The sequence below is a fragment of the Podarcis melisellensis genome (assembly GCF_964234715.1).
Source record: "Podarcis melisellensis genome assembly, chromosome: Z".
Classification (NCBI taxonomy): domain Eukaryota; kingdom Metazoa; phylum Chordata; class Lepidosauria; order Squamata; family Lacertidae; genus Podarcis; species Podarcis melisellensis.
In genome coordinates, this window is record NC_138547.1 from 4,995,785 (window position 1) to 5,017,932 (window position 22,148).

The following is a 22,148-nucleotide window of genomic DNA, read 5'->3' on the forward strand; positions in this document are numbered from 1 at the left end:
AACTTGAGAAAACAAGTATTATCCAACTTAAAGATCACTAATTTCTACAGTGATATTCCGAAAATTTATAATGAAATCTTCCAAATGTTTGTAGAGCTTAGTACTCCACCTAAAGTTTGGGTACTTAAACATACCGCTAGCCCTTGGTTTGATGATGAATGTTTCCAGCTAAAAAGAAAACTGCGCCAAACATTTAAAAATAATCGCACTAAACTAGAGCCCTCTTATCTTGATGAAAAAAGAAAATATCATTACATTCTGGCCGAAAAGAAACAGAAATACGCAACCCAAAAATGGCTACAATTATTTGACTCAATTCAGAGTAAAAACAACAAAGCGTTCTGGAACTTAGTGTATGGAGGATTGAAAGCCGAAAATCAACTAACTCTACCACCAATTGCAGAATCCAAATGGTCCCAATACTTTACATCTGTATTTAACAATCTACATAGTGAACTTAAAGGAAATGAAACCACTAAAAATAAAATTATTAAACTCCAGGAGTGGCCAAGGGTAGAGGAAGAGGAAATTAGAGAGATAGTTAAAAATTTCAAATCGGGGAAATCTCCTGGGCCAGACGGTCTACCAATAGAATTATTTAAGACCTATATAGATTGGTGGGCAGAACCCTTAGCCCAACTGTTTACGCTTATAGATAAATATGGGATCATACCTGAGATATGGCTAAGATCAATAATTATTCCAATCTTTAAAAATGGCGACCCAAAAGAACCAAGGAATTATAGACCGATAAGCCTTCTATCAGTGATAGGGAAAATCTACGCTAAGCACCTCTTATCTAAACTCCTTACCTGGATGAAAAATCTAAATTTACCAGGGAAAGAACAAATAGGTTTCTCCAAAGGTTGCTCTACACTAGACCACTGTCTTATTCTTATGCATCTGGTTGAAAAATACAGATCCCAAAGGCAATCTAAGATATACGCTGCTTTTGTAGATTTTCGTGGTGCATTCGACTCAATTGACCGCCCAAAGTTGTGGAGGAAACTCGCAGAATTAAAAATTGATCAGCGCCTATTGATCCTAATCCAAAATCTACACTCTTCCAATACCTGTCAAGTCAAACTTAACATCAAAGGTCACCTTTCATCAGACATCCCAATCTCGAAAGGGGTAAAACAAGGGTGCATTCTTGCCCCCTTTCTATTTAATTTATTTTTATCAGACTTGCCAGATTACCTTCAAAAAATAGAATCACATGCCCCTAAACTTAATCAGAAACCAGTTCCTCTCTTACTATACGCAGACGATGCTGTCCTACTATCCTTAACGAGCTTGGGTCTAAAACGTCTTATATCTTCACTGATCCTCTATTGCGAATGTAACAAACTCTCTATAAACTATGAGAAGACAAAAATTTTGGTCTTCTCGAATGGTTGGAAATTAGAGAAATGGAAAATAAGAGGGCAAGAAATCCAACAAGTGAAAATCTATAGGTATCTGGGAATCTTATTCCAGAGCAATTTAGGGTGGGCAACCCATCGCACAAATGCCATAAAACAGGCAAAGTGCATCTCATCAGCAGTTGCCCGTTTTCATTATCAGAAAGGTAATCAATTTATTCCTGCGGCAAACCAGATATTTCAAACAAAAGTGCAATCCCAGATATTCTATGGAATCCCGCTATGGGTCCAAGCATATAACAATGATTTAAAAAAGATTCACTCTAGCTTTCTGAGACGTATTCTTGGACTCCCAGCTATGATCAAATATGAAACAATGTGTGCAGAAATAGGCATACACACAATGGAATATTGGGCATGGTCCACCTCAATAAAGTACTGGTTACGCTGCCACTTCCGCTGCCCTCCATCAAGTCTGCTCGCTGATTTGCTCAAAGACTCCTATAAATCAAGATGGTATCAGCACCTCGAAAAAAAGATTGAATCTTTAGGCGTCGAGCTGGAGTCCCTGTACAATTCTAATGAGCAATATATTTCCCATAATATCCTAACTAGACTAAAGGATGTCGAGAGACAAAATATTACGGCAGCTGTAAACAAAATTTGCTCCCCCATATTCTATGAATTAAATATCTTAGATAGCAGAGCCAATTACGTCACTAAACTAATAATCCCAGCCCAACGTAGGGCTTTTATGCTGGCCCGCTTGAATGTTTTTCCCTCAGCATTTGTCAGGGGAAGATATCAAAACATTCCTAGAAACAAGAGACTCTGCAGATGCTCTATGAATGTCCCGGACACTGTAGAGCATATTCTCCTTCATTGCCCACTGTACGGTACGCTCCGTCAACGCGTGCTGTCCCCTCTTTTGGGTGGTCTGGAACCGCAGCAAGGTGAATGTGTGGGATTCTACCTATCCAACGTTGACCAAAGGGTAACGGCGGGGGTAGCCGAGTTTTTGGCAGCAGTCCTCCAAGGAGCAGGTTAACAAGGAATACCACTGACTCTATATGTATATATATATATGTACTTAGCAAACTGCTGCCTTTTTTATATATATTTCAAGGCTTTTATATGTTATTTTCTCTTTTAAGGTTTTATTTCCATAATGCCTAATAAAGGTTTGATAAAGTAAAGTAAGTAAGTAAAACAGTTGAGATGATACAGAGGCTCAAACGGCTTGGTGGAGTGGAAGGTATTTGGGCATTGAGGAGTCCAATCGCTTGATAGAGCTGAGGTTGAGGGCTGCAGTCCTGGGTTCTCAGTTCTTAAGCTTGAGAGCCCTTTGTTACTGGGTTCAGATTGAGTGCCTCCACAGTTGCTTCATTCTTGGTATCTGTGTCCAGGGTCCTGCTGGAAGGTGAGGCTGCAACATTCTTAATGCATTATTGGCGTGGCACTGGACTCCACATAGCCTGATACTGTGTGTGTGTGTGTGTTTGAAATGGACTGTGTTAACTTCTGGTTATAAGCATACTGGAGGCTTCTGAGTGCCTCCCTGCATTTCTGTCTTGATCTGAGACCCCAATACTAGATGTGGGTTTTTATAAGGTAGCTGTTTCTTAAAGTAGAGGCGTTGCTTTGGGGGAGATGTTTGCTGCAATTTGCGCTGCTCTCCTCAAGGGGGTACTGTTCCCCTGCAACTGTCAACAGAAAACAACAACAGTGGCATTTATATAACACTTTTGAGTTTTTTCAAAGTGGTTCACATATAGTATCAAATTCTAATCCTTAAAAAGAATCCTGTAAGTCTGGCCAGGATTTTGTGTGTATGGTATTTTTTAACACATTTTTTAATCCAGTTTTTCTCAAAAACAATGAAGCTTGCAGCCAAGAAAAACGAAGTAATAAAGACACAAAGCGATTAAGTAATGCTCCAATTTATTAATTAATAATAAAGATAAATAAAGACTATACAAATTTCAGCAACCACACCTCAGTCAGAAATCCAAGCAGATGGAGCGGGAGGAACAAAAACCAGCTTTCATGAAAATGAAAGACCCCAAAGCCTTCTCAGAGAGCCAGGTCTTAACCCTATGTGCTTGGACTTGATGGGCCTCCCTGAGTAGGCCATTCTGTGAAAATGGCATGGCAACTGAAAAAGCTCCAATATTACTGGACACCTAGTAAACTTAACTGAGAAAAGTATTTTATTTTTTTTTAGTTTTATTTCTCAGCTTTCTACCCCACCCCTCATCATAAATCATAAATAATCTCAGGGCGACTAATAGCAGTTTAAAATACAATAGAATTGGGGCAATACAGTAGAATTGGGGCAGGGAACCTTTTTGGATATGCTGGGGGTTGAACCTGGGGCCTTCTGCATGCAAAGCAGATACTTTTACCACTGAGAGCCAGTGTGGTGTAGTGGTTAAGAGCAGTGGACTCGTAATCTGGTGAACCAGGTTCGCTTCCCCGCTCCTCCACATGCAGCTGCTGGGTGACCTTGGGCCAGTCACACTTCTTTGAAGTCTCTCAGCCTCACTCACCTCATAGAGTGTTTGTTGTGGGGGAGGAAGGGAAAGGAGAATGTTAGCCGCTTTGAGACTCCTTAAAGGGAGTGAAAGGCGGGATATCAAATCCAAACTCTTGAGTTGTGGCCCTCCCCTGAATACACAAGTACTTCTGCTACACCAGGGATGATAAAATCTCAGGACCGGGGACCCATTGTGACCCTTCAGGCTTCTCTGCCCTTGGAATTTCCCCAAGGCCTTTCCATATGTCACACTCCTCCAGGCACAGCTTTGAACCGTGAGTGTCCTTGAGCTCTGAGAATGCTAGTGGTTTGCAGGCAAGGTAGAGGCATTCTCAGAGCAAGGAAGGGTCAGTAGGTTGTGTGGCCTGGGGAGAGTCCTAAAGACCAGCCAGAGAGTCCTGGTAGGCTGCATTTGGTCCCTGAGCCTGAGGTTCCCATTAGGATAAACTATGGAATGGTAAGAGCATGATGTAGTGGTTAGAGTGTTTGACTAGAACCTGAGAGACCAGGGCTTAAAACACTGCCAAGCCATGAAACTCACTAGGTGATCTTGGGTTAATCACAATCCCTCAGCCTAACCTACCTCACAGGGTTGTAACGAATATAAAATGGGGAAGAGGAGAAACATGTACACCACCTTGAGGTCATTGGAGGAAAGGTGGGATATATATACATACTGTTCAATAGTGCCTGTAGCGCCTGTCTTGGGAGATTGTGGACTCTCCTTTGCCATCTAGCCTCTGCTTAAATGCCTTCAGCAATCTGTCAGGGATGCTGTCATTGCAATGCAGACCTGGCATTGTTGATGCAGATGGTCACCAAGATTGCTTCCAGGTCTGTGAGTCTACAATTCAGTAGGGGACCATGGAGCAAGGCCTCAGAAGTTGCACGGAGCATGCAAAAGAGTAGAGATGGGGGAAAGACAGATCTTAAGGTAGACAGAATAAATGGTTTTCAAATGGGGTTAGACAGATTCTTGGATAAATTTATCAACAGCTATTAGTTCCTGGTAGCTAAATGCAACCTTCAAATTCACAAGCAGTTGTCTATGAATACCAATTATGGGCTGGGGGGAGGCAGTAGCAGATGATAGTAGCCTTCATGCCCTGATGGAGGACTGTAGAGGCATATGACTGGTTGCTCTAGAAAAAATGATGTTGGCCAAGTGTTCACCACTCATTTCAGTCTGTTCTAATCTGATATCTAAAGGTAAAGGGACCCCTGACCGTTAGGTCCAGTCGTGGATGACTCTGGAGTTGCGGCGCTCATCTCGCTTTATTGGCAGAGGGAGCCAGCATACAGCTTCCGGGTCATGTGGCCAGCATGACTAAGCCACTTCTGGCAAACCAGAGCAGCGCATGGAAACGCCGTGTACCTTCCCTCCAGAGTGGTACCTTTTTATCTACTTGCATTTTGACGTGCTTTTGAATTGCTAGGTTGGCAAGAGCAGGAACCGAGCAACGGGAGCTCACCCCGTCGCAGGGATTTGAACTGCCCAACTTCTGATCGACAAGCCCTAGGCTCTGTGGTTTAACCCACAGCGCCACTCGCGTCCCTATTCTGATATCTAATATGGCCTTAATCCCAGAATCTGCATGTTAAATTGTTGTTTGGGGGGAATATTGGCTTAAAATTGCTTTCCTCTCCCCCTCCACCCCCCCCAATGTTACACAGTGGTATCACAGTGCTTCTGGCACTAGTGTGCAAAACAATCCTATTTCTTCTTGAAGAGTAGCACACACACACACACAAATATATGTATGTATTTTTATATTTAATGTCTGCCCTGGACATTTGATAGCCCTATATCTTTTAGCAAAATAAGAGAAACTGGAAAAAGAGAAAACTGACGGCCCTTCAGGTGCTTACACGGCTTTCTCCAAGCTAAGCATCCCAGTTCTGTCAACGTTTCTCCACAGGACTGCACTTTTGACCCTCTTCATTGACTTTTTCTGAAGTCATTTGTCTAAATCCTTGAAATGCAGTGCCCAGAACTGGAAACATACACATTCCTGGGTTATACCTACATATCCTGTAGGCAGTTTTTTGTTGGAGTTTTTGGGGGTATTTTCATTGGGAAGGAAGGCTTAATGCCCTTCCCCTGTTCTGCAGCACAACAGTGCTGATCCAGATCTCTACCCTTGCTTCCTCAAGGTGCTATGAACACCTTTAAAAACAGCAGGGGGGTGTATTTGGGGGTCTCCATCATCACATCTAATTTGGCCCTTAGCTCTGTACAGCATTGAGTGTGCCACCTACATTGAATAAATATTAGAATACTGAATTGGTCAAATTCTGGGTAGTTGGGCTTATTTTAACGTATTGGAATCTGCTTCATTTGGTGCTGCCATGGGATTTGTTCATTCCTCTCAACCAGCACATGATGCCCATCAAGATATAACTCTCTGAGCCCAGGACTTTCTCTTGGCTGTTTTAAAAAATGTATCATTTTTTCTTTCTGTGAAGACAGCAGAAACACAATCCTGCTAAGCCCCGCTGTAGAGTCTTCCTAAGTCATGTCTCCCTTGGGTTGCCGCAGCTCTGAGCTGTATGGGGTGCCTTCGGGCTCCAAAAGAGAGATAAAAAAGGTTGTTTTTCTGCTGTCCTCTGAACATCTGCTTTCAGATGTGCTGAGTCCTGCCTCTGGGACTCATGGGATCTTTGCAAACCAAGCATATCAACTATTCATTTAGGAAAAAACACATTCTCAAGGTTTTTCATTGCCATGGGATGATTTGAAAGAGGAAGCTTTATCCTTCGTAGACCTTCTCCTGGCCTTGAGCCACATATTTTACATTTAAAAAAAAATGGTCAAGCATTAAAAGTCTCTTCCTTGGGGTACAGCAATTTATCCATCACTCAGAAGCTAACACTTGAAGTCTTGAATGCAGCTCTATGCTTGCTTGCTTCTTTGGTGGCCTTTTAAAGTGGACCAACACAATTTTAGTAACTTGGTGCTGGTCGGGAAGGAGCTCTTAGTGACTGTATGCTTTCTTGCATCAAGTTTCAGAGGCAGTATGCTTCTGAAGACCATTTGCTGGGGAACAATGGTGGGGGGAGGTCTCTTGCCTTCATGTCTTTCTTAAGTGCATAAGAGCCCTGCTGGATTAAGCCAACTGTCATGCCACTGTTTATACAGTGTTAGTTCTACTCCAGGAAGACCCTTTGGAATCAATGGACATGACTATCAGGTCCACTAATTCCAGAAGGTCTACTCTGAATAAAACTTAGTTGGATATAATCCTTGATACTTTTTTACTCTCTTAGGTAATGTATGAAGCTAGCCTTAAGAAAGAGCAATCTGAGGTCTTAATAAAATACCGTATTTTTTGCCCCATAGGCCGGGCTCCCACGGCTTGCGGAGAGTTGCCTGCATGCCGAAGGCTGGGCGCGCTGAGCTCAGCATGCCCAGACTTCGCGCAGCTCTCCGCAAGGTGTGGGAGCCCGGCACTGGGCTCCCACGGCTTGTGGAGAGTTGCCTGTACTGTGGGCTGGGGTCGGGGGAAGGTCGGGCTTCCCCCGCCCCAGCCCCGCACCTGGGGGGGTGGAATAATTCCCCCCTTTATTTCCCCCCCAAAAAACTAGGTGCGCCTTATGGGACAGTGCGTCCTATAGGGCGAAAAATACGGTATTTTTCTTTTCAGTAAACTGTTTATCACATGACCCAAATCTCCCATTGGCTCTTAATAGTGGGGCACCAAGGTCCTGGCACCCAGGCCTTCTCATTTGTCCTTTCAGGCTGTTTTGGTGCAGCCATGCCTATATATGATTTTACCTGTGAGGCAGGTAAAAACACAGCTGTTGCTTGCAAGCACTGCTAATCAGCTGTTTGTCCATGTGGGCAAAAGCAGTTCATGCACCATCATTATTATGTCAGGTGATTGACAAGTGAGTGCTCCCCATTGCCACTAGAAATGTGAAGTCCTGAGGGGAAAGATGGGAAAATGGAAGAAAACTAACCCCTCATTTCCGTCCAACCCCTTTTTTGCCCCCTCCAACTGAAAAATGTTGGACTAAGAAGTATTTTCTTTTGGAATGAATGATGAATAAAATGTCTAAGATAATACATTCATATATTTACACCTCCAAAGTGAGGACTAAAAACTATGTAATAGGAAGACTTTTATGTAGGACTATGTACAAAATTGGATTATTACAGTTTCTGTACCCAGAGGACACTGAGTTGTACACTGAGACTACAGTTGCCAAATGCAAGATAGGGGGCATGGCCTTTGTTGCAAGAGAAGGAAGAAGGATTCAGTACCTTCTTTGCTTGTGGGCTTCCTCTTGGACATTTGGTGGATCTGCTTTGGTCCTCTTGACTGGGCCTCCAAAGACCAGGAGGGGGGGTGAAAGTACAGAGCAACACAAAAGAACAGAAAGTGTATGCAATACTTTCAGATTAAAATGCATGCAATACTTTCAAAAGCTGCACAAAACAGAACAGCTTCAGGTATTTTGGTTGAGTATTGCAGTCTGGGATTCTGCCAAATACATCCCTCCTGCAACATGGTGGCAAGGCAACTTCTGAGCCTTCTTTTTGCTTACTTCATATACCTCAATCTTCTGCAGCTTGTGAAAGAAACTTTTCTGTGTCTGAAAATACACCAAATCAAGAAATGTACCAACATGTGAAAGGGAAGAGATGCTTTTAAAAAATTAATAGTAGTAGTAGTAGTAGCAGCAGCAGCACCCTGCCCATCTGATTGGGCTACCCCAGTTACTCTGGGCTGCTTCCAACAGAATATAAAAGAACACAACTAAACATCAAACAAAAAAAGCTGCCTTCAGATGTCTTCTGAAATTCATATAGTTGTTTATTTCCTTGACATCTGACAGGAGGGCGTTCCACATGGTGGGTGCAACTACTGAGAATGCCCTCTGCATTGGGGGAACTGCCAGAAGGCCCTCCAAGCTGGACCTCAGTGTCATGGCTGGACAATGGGGGCAGAGACGCACCTTCAAGTATAATAATGATAATGATAATGATGATAATAATAATAATAATAATAATAATAATAATAATAATAATAATACATTTTATTTATACCCTGTCCTCCCCAGCAAATACCAGGCTCAGGGCGGCTAACAACCAATTAAAAAAAAGTTGATTGAAATACAACTTAAAAACAAGATTAAAATACAACATTAAAACAATTAAAACATTAAAATGCAGCCTTATCACAGGAGGAGAGAGGAAAAAAGAAAGTGGGAGAGGGAATTACATTTATTCTAAGCCAAAGGCCAGGCGGAACAACTCCGTCTTACAGGCCCTGCGGAAAGAAATCAGATCCCACAGGGCTCTGGTCTCATGAGACAGAGCGTTCCACCAGGCTAATCTAACTTCCTTAGGGCCCGGGACCTCTAGGGTGTTGCTATTTATGGACCTTAAGGTCCTCTGTGGGGCATATACAGGGGAGTAAACAGGGCCAAGACCATTTAGGGCTTTAAAGGTCAGCACCAACACTTTGAATTGCACTTGGAAATTGTACTGGGATCCTTTAGGACTGGTGTTATATGGTCCCGGCGGCCACTCCCAGTCACCAGTCTAGATGCCGCGTTCTGAATTAATTGTAGTTTCTGAGTCACCTTCAAAGGTAGCCTCATGTAGAGTGCATTGCAGTAGTCCAAGCAGGAGATAAACAGAGCATGTACCACTCCAGCAAGACAGTGTGTGGGCAGGTAGGGTCTCAGCCATCGCTGTTAGACAGCCATCCTGGACACAGAATTAACCTGCGCCTCCATGGACAGCTGTGAATCCAAAATGACCCCCAGGCTTCGCATCTCCAGTCAAGCCATTAGTTTTTAGAAATTCTTGATAAATGTGCTAGCAAATAAAAATAATAAAAAGAAGCAGAAACTGGTAATGATAACTCAGAAAATGACACTGATTAAATTTTATGTAGTATACATTGAGTCTTCTTTTCACCCCTCCCTTCTTTTTCTCAGCTCTTTTTATGGAAATGAGTGCTTTATGTCTGCTTCACACTGTGAAGGCCTGGAGGAGATGTAATGATTTTCAGAATGCACAATAACTTTCTTTGTTTTTACTATAATGTTGATGGTTTCTTCTGTTTTTTACTTTTTGCTAGCTCTTCATAAATTGACAAAACCAAAGAGATGCTTAGGTTTCTTATAGTTTGGCAGCTTTTGTAACTTTTTTTTAAAAAGAACCCCTCTAAATTTATTTTGTAATTATTGTATGACTAAACTGTACTTTGAATATACAAAACATGGTAATTTTATGACATATCAAGTTATGCACAATACATTTTATGTTTCTAAAATAACAAAGTGATATTTGATCTGTAAAGGGTGCTAAAGAATGTATTGAAGATTTTTCAGTTTTCCCCAAATTTGTGTTTTGCCCTGGGGGGGAGAACCTATTTCTCCCATGGCTTCAAATTTTATCACCCGGTCAAATGTGGACTTGCTTGAGGCGTTGGTGGCCAGATCTATTTTTCATCCATGATCTGCTCAGGGATCCAACTCCTTCTCTCCTGGCTGCTCCCACTTGATTGACTATAGGCCATCCTTGACTATGTTTCCACCCTAAAAGCAGGTTCTTTAAATCCGAAATAACATCTGTGCAGGGACGCGGGTGGCGCTGTGGCTAAACCACAGAGCCTAGGGCTTGCCGATCAGAGGTCGGCGGTTCGAATCTCCGTGACGGGGTGAGCTCCCGTTGCTCAGTCCCTGCTCCTGCCAACCTAGCAGTTCAAAAGCACGCCAAAAAGTGCAAGTAGATAAATAGGTACCGCTCTGCCAGGAAGGTAAACGGCGTTTCCGTGTGCTGCTCTGGTTCGTCAGAAGTGGCTTAGTCATGCTAGCCACATGACCGCTGTACACCGGCTCCCTCGGCCAATAAAGCAAGATGAGCGCTGCAACCCCAGAATCAGCCATGACTGGACCTAACGGTCAGGGGTCCCTTGACCTTTACCTTTAACATCTGTGCAGGATAATGAATTCTTCTGCTGGCTTTAAGTCCATTAAAGCAGCTTCCTGATTCTTTGAGTTCAAAATCTTTTGTCAGAAGAAGAGAATGCAGCTGAAAAGAGCTGTGTCCTCTTCCTAAGGTGCTTCCTTTAGAACAGGGATGGAGAAATCTTTTCAACCCAAGGGCTACATTCTAGTGTTGGGAACCTTCTGGGGAATGCATGTCAGAGACAAAGTGGGTGGAGCAATGGATATGGCTCTTACTTTGAATAGTCGGCTGTATTTAAGCCACACAAAAGTCAGAGGTTTATATTTGCATGCTAGGGTTGCCATACGTCTGTTTTTCCCCAGAAATGTCTTCTTTTTCAGGTTTAAAATATCTGTCTGGGTGGATTTTTAAAATTTGACAGAATGTCCAGGTTTTTTGTTTGTTTGGTACTATTACGGGTCTAGTGTGTTTGTTTTGGGTATTTTTTTTTTTTGCTTTTCTGCCTGTGGGATTTCCCTCCAGGCCCCCCTGGATCACCTTACCCAACCTCTCTTCCCTATTCTGCTGCAGGGATAGACAGGGACCAGCTCACTTTCCCCTCTTCCTTATCAACAGTTCCACTCCATACTTCCAGGAATCTCCCAAGAAAAAAAAAGCAGGCGGGGAGGGAGGCTGCCAGGGTTTACACAGCCACTTCCTGCCAATCAAGAGCCTGCCAGCCACCCCTGCCAGCCAATGAAAGTTCTGACCATTCATAAAAATAAATACTCTTGCCACACTCCATCCCAGCCACACACAGGCATCAGTAATCCAAACCTCTTTTCCCCAACATGTCAGTTTCCCCGTAAAGTATACAAGCTCCTCTAGGAACCGGAGCAGCTCAAATATTCTTTTTGTGGCCTTTGCTCTCTTTCCTGCCCTCTCCATCCCTCCAGCTCCCAGCACAATGCAGCCAGCAGCAACCACATGCTGACATGAGATGCAAGTTCACTGGCTCTTGCTGTCTTCCTCCCCCTATACCAACCAGCCCTGCTTTACTCTGCTAATCTGGAAGGTATCAGGTGTGTGTGGAGGGAGGATGTGGCAGGGAGAGAGAGATGAATTGGCCCAGTTTGGGAAGAAGCTTTCCATCCGGTGTGCTCCAGGAACTCAGGACATTTGCAGACTTCTCCTCTCACCACTTCCCCCTTCTAACCTCAACCCACCTCCCTTGCTGGCATTGCAAGTATGACAAAGGCATACTAACTGACTGGACTCTGTTTTGGCAACACATTTCACGATTGGGAGATGATTTTTAAATTTTGATCCCCCACCCCACCTGTTACCTCCCTCTCTCCCTTCTTCCACTTTTTGAGAGAAACACACAGGCACCTCACTGCTTTCACACCTCCAAAGGTAAGTGATTTTAAAACAACAACAGTGTTTTATATAGTTGATGCCAGAAGTGGGGAGCAGGGGTGAGATTGCAAAGGTGGGAAGAATACTGCAAGACCAGCCCACCCAGAGCTGAAAGCAAGGGGCAATTAGTGCCTGGGTAACTTTGGCTCCTGCTTCTGTCTAACCAGAACTATTGTGGTGCTAGTCAGTCTAGGAGGAGTAACTATCTCCAAGTTTTAATTTTGTATCCTTGTCATTAAGTATTATTATGATAAATAAACAACTGTTTATTTATTTAGGGAAAGAATGAGAATCCAAATTATAGGCAAGCAGCATGGTGGCTTTGGTTGCTTTGGAGGGATGGGGGTAAACAAGGACCAGAACTGCACAAATTGGAAATCTGACCAAAAAACTAATTGAAGAAAATGCGAACTTCCAAAACATTTAACATTTAACTTTTGAGAGCTGGCTTCTGGAAGATATTAATGTGCTATCTATGTGGCTGTTGTAATTAAAACAGAACAATATAAACAGCCAACTTGCCACATTCGGAACTTTTCCATTTCCACCACACATGCCTTATGGAACCACATGCCTTAAAACCCAGTGGGATTTCACAACTGGGAGTGTTGGGAGGGAAGTGGTAAATCAGCAGGATTTTTAAATTCAGCTAACACAATAGAAAATTTCTTTAGGAGGTGCAGCAAAACCTGGCTTGGTAGTCCTGGTTTATTTCTATATATGAAAGTTAAGAACATTGCCACTAGCAATATATCACAGCTTCTATAGCCTACATACAGTAGGGTTATTTAAAATGAGAGACATCATAGTGATCCATAGTTAAAAGTAGAAGTTGGCAAATGTGTCCTCTTTTTTGCTCTTCAGAATATGATAATACTACCACACACACACCCCTTCATTCACACAAGCACATAGCGTGCTCATAGTTCAATGAAACATTCCAGCAGGGCAAATGCACTGAAGCAGGGTGGGTAAGGAGATGTGGCCAAAGGAGAGTCCTGAGTGCTGGGTGCGGAGCCTTGAAGGTTGCTCCTGGGCCTGAAGTTCCTAAGCCCCCTTCTTTAGAACATGTAAACTTGAGTGCTTGAGGGTGTTCTGAAAAGCTGACATTTAGTAGGCCATGATCTACTGAGAGCCTTTTCCCAGCCAAATTCCTTGCACTCTGCTCAGGTGGTATTTTGCCCAAAGGTAGATTTGGTCTTGTGCTGCAAAGGAGCATGGGGTGGTGGGGACCCCCTTTTTAAACAGATGAAAGCCAGCCTATTGGCCATTGGACAGTGAAGGCAGGGGCAGGTTGGCAGACTGCATCCAGTTTTCTTTCCCTTGTGCAGATGATCAGAGCATTCGCATATATGAAATGACTCTCTGTGCAACCCAAACTATTGGGTCCAGAGAGAGGAATATGCATGTCAACTCAATTTGATGCTGTGGTGCCCCATGCAAATCCCACACATTTGGGAGTTTCTTCTTGTGCATGTAGTGCTGGATCAGAGCATGGGAGCATGTTCTGATACTTGTATGCTCCCCATCCATCCTACCCATACCATAGAAGGCTGAAGGATCAATAATCCCATAAATATTTGAACCCAATATCTCTTTTGGCTACATAAATTTGGTCAAGCTTAAAAAGTTACAGTGGAACATGTCTTTTTTATTTATAACTGCAGCAGAAGTTTTAAAAATGAATTTTCAACCTCAGTAAGAAAATGAGTAGACAACCTCAGTTAGGTTTAAGCAGTGCTTTGTGACTATTGCCTTAATTCATAAACTAAGACACAGAAAGGCAGCCAAGCTAGTTTGTTGGAGCAAGCACAAAAAAGAGTCTACAGGCACCTTAAAGACCAACTGATTTATTGTAGCCATCAGATGCATTAGACAAAATGGGCCCTAGTCCTTGAAAGCTTATGCCATAATAAATCCAGTCTTTCTGGTTCTGAGATATTGGTGGAGAATAGATTCATAGCCTTGTTAGACAAGTACTGAAACTGCTCCCCCATTGCCTGCCATAAAACTAGGAGGAAACACTAGGCAACCAACAGACCTGGCATGTGCCCAATCTTGGCACTTGAATGTCATGCATGCTAACAACCCAATCTAACACATGCTTGCTTGGAAGTTAGTCCTCAGATTGAAGCTTTAGATGTTGTGTGGTGTACATTCGGTCTTAGCCTTATGTCCAGCCTTGTATTTTTGGGTGAGGATTGTGTTGCTTGAATTATTCAACAGTTTACATGCCACCCATCCCATCCGCCCATGATTTTCCAGTTCCTCTCCTCCCCTACCACAGCTTGGCTTGTTCTTCTCTGAACAGGGGTGGTAAGTGAAATGAAGGCCTCCTTCCTCCTCCCAGGGTCTGACGTGCTGCTATGCAGCATTCCAGATGCAAGTAGGCATGGGAAATCAATTTCCCCTAGGGCTACGGCCACTACCTTTGGAGAAAACTCAATTTCCCAGATTTATTTGCATCTGACACACTTTGCAGCAGCATACTAGATGCTGGAGCAGGGAGAGATGCCCCTCTCACTTTCTGCCAGTGAAACAGCTTCATAAGTGAATAAGAGGGAAAGAAGAGAGAAATTGGGGAAAGGATGAACTGGGATCTGACTGTGTTACATCATTGACTAGGATCAGAACAGGGTTTGAATTGATTTTTGAATTGACTCAGATCATGCCGAGCAATTTACTGTCTCCTTTTGAATGGTGTAGTTTAGCTTAGCCTGATCTTATCCAATTCAAATTTGGGAGAATTCATCCCTTGCTTGAAGTATCCGAGTCCTGCATTGCTGACAGCCAAGGTCAATATTCATGAATTTGAATTGATTGCTTTTTAAAATTGGTATCTTTTTGGATCTTTTTGATGCCCTCTAATCTAATGTTTGTTACTCTATTCCAGGCATATATATTTTTTCAATTTCATTTTTTTAAAAACAAAAAAGACATGACTTATTTGTACACGTTTCATATCACCAGATTTTGTTTTGCAAGCGCTGCATTTTTCATATCATTCCATTCATTTGTGTAGTTCCTTGAAAGAACAGAAGAAAGTCGGACTCTGACAGAAGCTTTCAATGACCAGACAAACAGCCAGAGTGGCCAATCTACTGAGACACCCAATGAGGTGGGATTTTTGTCTAGTGTATTTAAATAGTTTTAATAGCCCTTTCCTTTTGGAATATACAGGTCTGAGCTTCAAGTGACTCAGTAAGTTTACCCTTGTAGAAATTTGGTTGACTTAGTTTGTGCTTTGGCTCACTTCAGCTGCCCGAAGCTATTTGCTCTGCAGGCAGTCCAAGGTTTCCAATACCAGCTACACTACACTGAGATCTCTTCTGGCAATAGAGACCTTCAATCGGTTACTTTGTTCCATTGTTTTCCCTCCTATTATTGTATTTCACCACGTAATGGTCACATTTTTGTGTGCTGATTTTTCACTTCCAGAAAGGGTACGACCATTATGAGGTGAATTATGGTAAGGCGGTTGGAAGCTGGTGAGGTGGCTGGAAGCTAGCATGTCCCAGAGTGCGGGTCCCTCACAAACCTATCCCCTCCCCCTCACATACCCCTGCCCACTTGCACTGCCCTCATCCAACCCGCCTCAGAAGGAAAAATCCTCATATGCTCGTTCACCCACATTCAACTCCTTGCCACCCAGCTGCTTCTCCTCGAACTCAAGCCCATCCCTCTTTCTCTTCCTCATGCTGGGTCTGGGACTGTGCAAGAGAGGCATGCAGGCAGCACCACAAAATTTGGCCAAGGCACCAGAGTTGTCCACAGGGAGAGCGAGAATAGAGGAGCCTTGGTGATCACAGGCTGCAATTTTCATGTTTTTCGCTTGACCTCCTTTCCAGCACTGCCATAATCCCTCCTCAGAGCCGTCACCTCTGCCCCCTGACCATGTACAGAAATATACTGGTACCGATAATACGCATGCTGAGAATTACCCCTGCAACTATTATGTGGAGGAATGCTCTGGGACCAATTTCAGGGTCTGATAAAGGGGTGTGTGATTATTACACAGTGGTGACCAGTATGCAGTGAAATACTTTAGTGCTTATCCTCCCCATTGCCCTCCTGCTCACAGTGTCCATAAGTTGGTAACTCCATTACTTTTGTCCTGGCCATCTTTGCTTAAGTCATTGTTGGGGAACCCCTGCACCATGGACCTAATTAGGCCCAGAATTTGATCCATGATACAATTTCTTCCCAAGCCACACTCACCTGCTCTACAGTTAACATAATGTATGACATCAGGTTTGGGGAAAGTAAAGACAGGGCTCCTTGCTGAAATGAAAGCAGCGTTTGCAGACACTCCTGATCAGCTGATCCAATGGCATGTGCAACACCTGCTCCTTTACCAGTGTGGTTTGAAGCTGTGCAGGCAAAGGAACAGGGTGCTGCAAGTGCAAACTGGTCATCTGATTGATTTCAAAGAGTGCAGTTAATAGAAAACACATCACCTGGCATCATGGTTAAATCAGGTGACTGACAAGTGGGCAGCTATGCCCAAATGTCAAAATGTTTCACAGGGCTTAAGTCATAGGACTATAAGAAGTTGCCTTGTACCAAATCAGAACACTGGCATATCTGGCCTACTGACAGCTGCTCAGCTGTCCACAGACACGAGTCATTTCTAGCCCTACTTGGAGATGCTGAGGGTTGAACCTTAGATCTTCTGCTGCAGCCTAAATGGAAGAGGTGTCAGAGTTATGAGCAGCACAGCCTCCAACAATCATATCAACAAGTGTGGTGAAGCAGGCATTGTGCCAGGTTACCTGGAGGAACAAATACTTCTTGCCTTGCATAATTAATTGGACCCTCTGGGAGCCCCTGCCTAGTGAGGTATGACTGGTAGCTCACCACCTTTTGGTGGTGGCAGCCCAGCTGTGGAGTGCAGAAAAGTGACTTTGTAGTGGTGAAGATATTTTGGACATTTTTTTTTTAATAACCCTTTAAAATTGGGTTAAAGTATTGTTGCTGTTACTCAAGAATCTGGAATTGTTCTTCTTTTCAGATCTTGGATTTTTTTTTAAAAAAATAGGGCACTATATGTTCTTATTTTTATGGTTTCGTAATTGCATTTTAATGGTTTACTATTGTAAGTGGCCCAGCACATGCAGTGCTGTTAATAAATAATGGGTTGTATCCAACTACATTTTATTCAGGATAGACCCATTAGAATCAATGGACCTGAGCTAGTAATATCCATGAATTTAAGTGGGTATACTCTGAGTAGGGCTTGCATTGTATATAGTCTAATAACTTCCCCTCATCTGGGTTTGGCAAGAGCAGCTCTGAATCAGCATGTTGCACTGGCACTGAAAGCTCTGTACTGGATGTCAGCATGTTCCCAAGCCAAGTTCAAGGGTTACACTGTTAGTGTATAAAGCCATCAATAGCTTAGGACCTTTTGGCATGGTCCCTTCTGCACAGGCCATGTCACTGCAATCATCTGAAGAGCCCCTCCTACTGCCTTGTTAGTGAAGTTCGCACATGAACTAAGCATAGTTTAGCATAGTGACAGCAGTACTTTGGAACACTTTTCCTATTGAAATCAGATAGGCACCTATAATTTTGTTATTTTGTCATCTGCTGAAAAAATGTTTTGCCAGGTGTTTTTAGAGAATAAGGTGCCAGGTGTTTTTAGAGAATTTAGAGAATTAGATTCACTTTTGCTATGTGTTTTACGGTTTTATAATCTTATGTTTTAATAATTTTATTGTACACTACCATGATTTCTTTTAAAAAATTGAGTTGGCTTTTAGTAACTACTTCTGTAACAAACAAACAAACAAACAATAAAATAAAATGTAGGCATTATTTTTAATGAGGGCTAATTGTAATTTGGCCTTAAGAATTATCTTAATGCACATGGCTGCATCTAAGGGGCTGGATAGTAAAACCTTCTCCATTTGTAGGGTAAAAATACCCTAAACAAATTTCACTTGAAATGAGCAAGCTCCCAGAACCACCCAGGAAAAATGACTAAAAAGTAAGGCTATGTTCCTTTAGTGAATTAATCCTCTCACTTATTTGATTTTTTAAAAAATGTTCTGATTGACTTTAAAAGGTGCCCTCCTGCATTAATTGCACAACAGATTTAATAATAGCGGTGGTAATGGTAGTCATAGCAACATCAGTAGCAACTGTAATAAACAACTATTTTAATTACAGTCACATATAAAATTAAATGAAGTATTCCATCCTATGTGGGAAAATTGGGAGATGCCTCTTCTAAGATGCGACCTGCATGTTACATAGGAAAACAAGGTATTTTTTAAAATGCTAGATCGATTATTATTTGGTCATATTCAAATTTATGCAGAATTAGTTCATTCATTGACTACAACATGGAGGATTAATCAATCTAAGATTACTTTAATTGAGGGATAGCTTTTCTAAAAAGTATTGGAGCCTTCACTTTCTCATGAGAGATACTTTCAAGGAAACCTTGTTAGTTCCCCTATGACAGCTCTTTATTTCTTTTTCTTCCACCCTGAAGAAACCAATATCAAATTGGTGTTCATTAGTGTTGATACTAATGAGTGGTATGTGGAATAATTTTACTGAGACTGTCTTTTCTAATGTAGATTAATCCCCTCCAAGAAGATAAAGTCTTATTATGTAAAGATCACAGCCCCCAAAGTAATAGAACATTGACATACCTGTCTCTAGTTATTATTTTTAAGAAAAGAAGTAAGTGCATTTTTCTTTTTAGCAGGCAACTCCTTCGGATTATTCGGATATACAGTGTCTGAATCTAAATAAGCCTGAGTTTGAACGTGAGCTGGCTGATGGCAAATGCTTTGGCAGAAGCACAACAGGGAAAAAAGGCGAAGCTCGAGAGAGTGGTTTGCTCATGTCTCTTTTAAATGAAAATGGAGTGGCACTGCTTGGATCTAGGTAAGCAAGTGGCTTAGACACGACACTTTTAACAGTTGTTCTATTGCAAAAGAGAGGAAAGCAATTGTGTTAAAAGTGAATTTAGATAACGGAGCTCTCTAGTTTACCTGGGAGATTGGCAAGCCTCCTTCAGAGTCGTTTTAGTCCATCATGCAATTAAGTAATTAGGAGATGTAAAGCACAGTCAGAGACATCAGTTACAAGATGCATTTTCCTTCATGGCAAGATGGCAACATACAGGGAATCAGATAATCTATATAAAATGACAGAGCAAAGACCTCACAGTTCCTTCCAGGCAAATAGAAGAAGATTATCCAAATGGTTGGGAGTTGCAAAGCTCTGAAAATTGAGAGCTGGGAGTCGTTAAATCATGCTCCTGCCCCAAAGTTACAAAATGCCCACTCCCATTCTTGCTGCCTGCAAATAATAGGAAGGATTCCAGGAAAGAGGGGTATAGGCAAAGAAGACCTCAAAACTTGCTTCCCGTGACCACCTGTCTGGTGAAAACAATCTTTATGATTTATGTTTGAATATTGCTGAAAGTGATTTCATTAATGTATTTTGATTTATAAGCTGCCTTATTTATATTCTGAAAGGCAGAGTACAAATAGTTACAACAAATAAATGGTACTGGTTTAGCCCTAGATAGGACCCTCATTGATCCACACTGCATTTATGGCAGTGATTGATGCATTATATGAATGTGATTAGGGAAATTCAGAGAGAGCTACTACTTCGTTTGAAGCCAGGGGTCACTAATGCTCAGCAGCCAGATTCCTTCTGAAATGAATGATACTAACTGCTGTTCATCCTTCATCAGCTGAAGAGCATAAGTTAATATTAGTCACCAAAGCAATGTAGAATGGCAGATGAGAGATCTTCAGATACGAATCTAGAACATTGCCACCTTTCTCAACCTTACATAAAAATTTGCTATGGAGCATTTCCCTTCCAGCATTTTTAGGACTCTGATACACCATTCATCCTAATGTTTTCCTGTAAATTCTCTCAGCCTGATTGGTGCCAAGGCAATAATGCTGGGTAACTTACTTCTCACGAATGGCATTAAAAACACACTCAGCATTCTTTCTTTCAACTGCCAGCCTTCTAAATGCCTCTTGTTTTCAGTCCTGGCTTGTATTTCAAATGGCACAAAACAACTCTTTATTGACATGCTTGAAATTAACGACAGGATTTGTTTTGGAGTGTAATGTCCTTCTATTTAGTTTCCATTGGATTGTGAAATTGCTTTCCAAGCTGACATCCATAAGCCTTTAGCAGTATACAGAGCTATGCCTGGAAATTTACTAAGTTGGCTATTGCTTCTGATGGAGTATGCTTCCAAGATGTTTTCAGACTGATTTGTGGTGTTAAAATAGAAGACAGCTTAACTGTGTGGGGATTCCAGAGGTTGCCAGTATGGCACCCAGCGCTTACAGATTTCTTCCCTGGTGCTGGCAGGGTCCCCTCCCTGATCCTACCCCATAATTTACACTAGTCTTTAAACAAGCATTCTACTGTAGCCTCTGGAATAGGTTGTGGCATGTACTTGGTGTCAGTGGCGTAGTGTGGGGGGTGCGGGGGGGGCCGGCCGCACCGGGCGCAACATCTGGGGGTTAGGGTTAGGGGGCGCAAATCCACGGGTTAGGGGGCGCAAATCCACGGGTTAGGGGGTGCAAATTACTTGCCTTGCCCCGGGTGCTGACAACCCACTCTACGCCACTGCTTGGTGTAGTTTATTCCTCTGGTTTACAGTGAATATGGCTATGGGCCCCAAAAGTTTGGCAGTCCCTGGCTTAAACTTTCAGACCCTACAGTCTTTGGACTGGGGAGAGGAAGCAGGGAGTTCAACCCTTTCTCCCCCATCATTGTCCTGGAAATAAATAAAAAATCTATTAAAAGCAGGTGAGTGCATTATAAGGGAACCCTCCTTTGGTGCGATTGGTCACTTTCCTTGAAACTGAAATAGTAGCTTCTGAGAAGTTGAAACCATGGCAGAGTCAGAGAGAGTTAAATTCCACCTATCCACCATCCATGATCTCAAGGGAGGTTGTATAGGCTTTCCTATTACTAGTTACGTAACCGAAAGTGGTCATTAATCACAGTAATGCAATTAATGCCGTGTCTGATTTGGCCGCTAGAACTGTAACTTTAGGATTATTTTATACTTGAGACTTCTCCTGCCAAACCCTCTTTCTCAGTCCTGCTCAACTTCTGAGTAGCAGTAGTGTTTTGAGAAGGTATTTCTTTGTAACTCATCCTGGATTTCTCCAAGTCACGTATCCGAGATTTCTTTCTTTCAACAATTTATTTTACTTATTTCATCAATTTATATACAACTTAATTACAATAGTCTGCAGGTGGTATATATCTGACACAAAGTGAGGTTATGAAATATGTGTGAATTCTTTTTAATGATTTTATAATGTAAATCATAGAAGATAATATTGTTTTCTTATCGTTACTATTCTCTCCCCCCCCCGTAAAACTAGAGAAGAACAAATACAAATTGCAAATAACCTGTTAGATCATCTGAACACAAGCGAGCAAGGCAGCTCAAGTGGCCATCTAGAGAATAAAGATGAGAAAGATCTTAAGCAACTGATTATTCAGCTAAGAACTGAACTTGAGCAGCAAAGGCAAGCAAATAAATTCCTGAAGCTGCAAGTTGAATCCAAATCTACTTTGACTGAGGAAGAAGGGCTTGATCCCAAAACAATGCTACAGATTAATGTGGATATTGGATCATCAAAAGCTAAAGTGAAAACTGTAGCTACTCAAACAGGGACTGTTGAAGGTAACATCGTGGGACTGAAACATGAAGGCCAAATAGCAAGCTCTGAATACAAAGCAGCATCTTCAAGATTAAATGAAGAACCTTGGCGGGAGAGAGCCTCTGTGAAGAGTGAACAGCAAGAGATCCTTCGGCATACAAGGAAAATGAACAAAGTGAGTTTGTTTTAAGGTGCTAAAGCTCCTTTTTAGAGTGTGAAAGAGTTCTCTCCACAACCAATAGGGTTGTGTT

At 42.3% G+C, this 22,148-nt stretch overlaps 1 protein-coding gene across 5 annotated transcripts in view; it reads left to right on the top strand.

The window, feature by feature from the left end:
- The window catches only part of CDK5RAP2 (CDK5 regulatory subunit associated protein 2), a 154,468-nt gene that overhangs the window by 79,600 nt on the left and 52,720 nt on the right, over positions 1-22,148 (top strand). For 3 of the 5 annotated variants that reach the window (XM_081896270.1, XM_081896266.1, XM_081896268.1), the window contains exons 19-21: positions 15,246-15,341; positions 18,939-19,123; positions 21,616-22,072. In XM_081896270.1, coding sequence (XP_081752396.1) covers positions 15,246-15,341; positions 18,939-19,123; positions 21,616-22,072 — 738 coding nt within the window. The remainder of the gene's footprint in view (positions 1-15,245; positions 15,342-18,938; positions 19,124-21,615; positions 22,073-22,148) is intronic. The other 2 variants (XM_081896267.1, XM_081896269.1) reach the window with 2 other exon arrangements.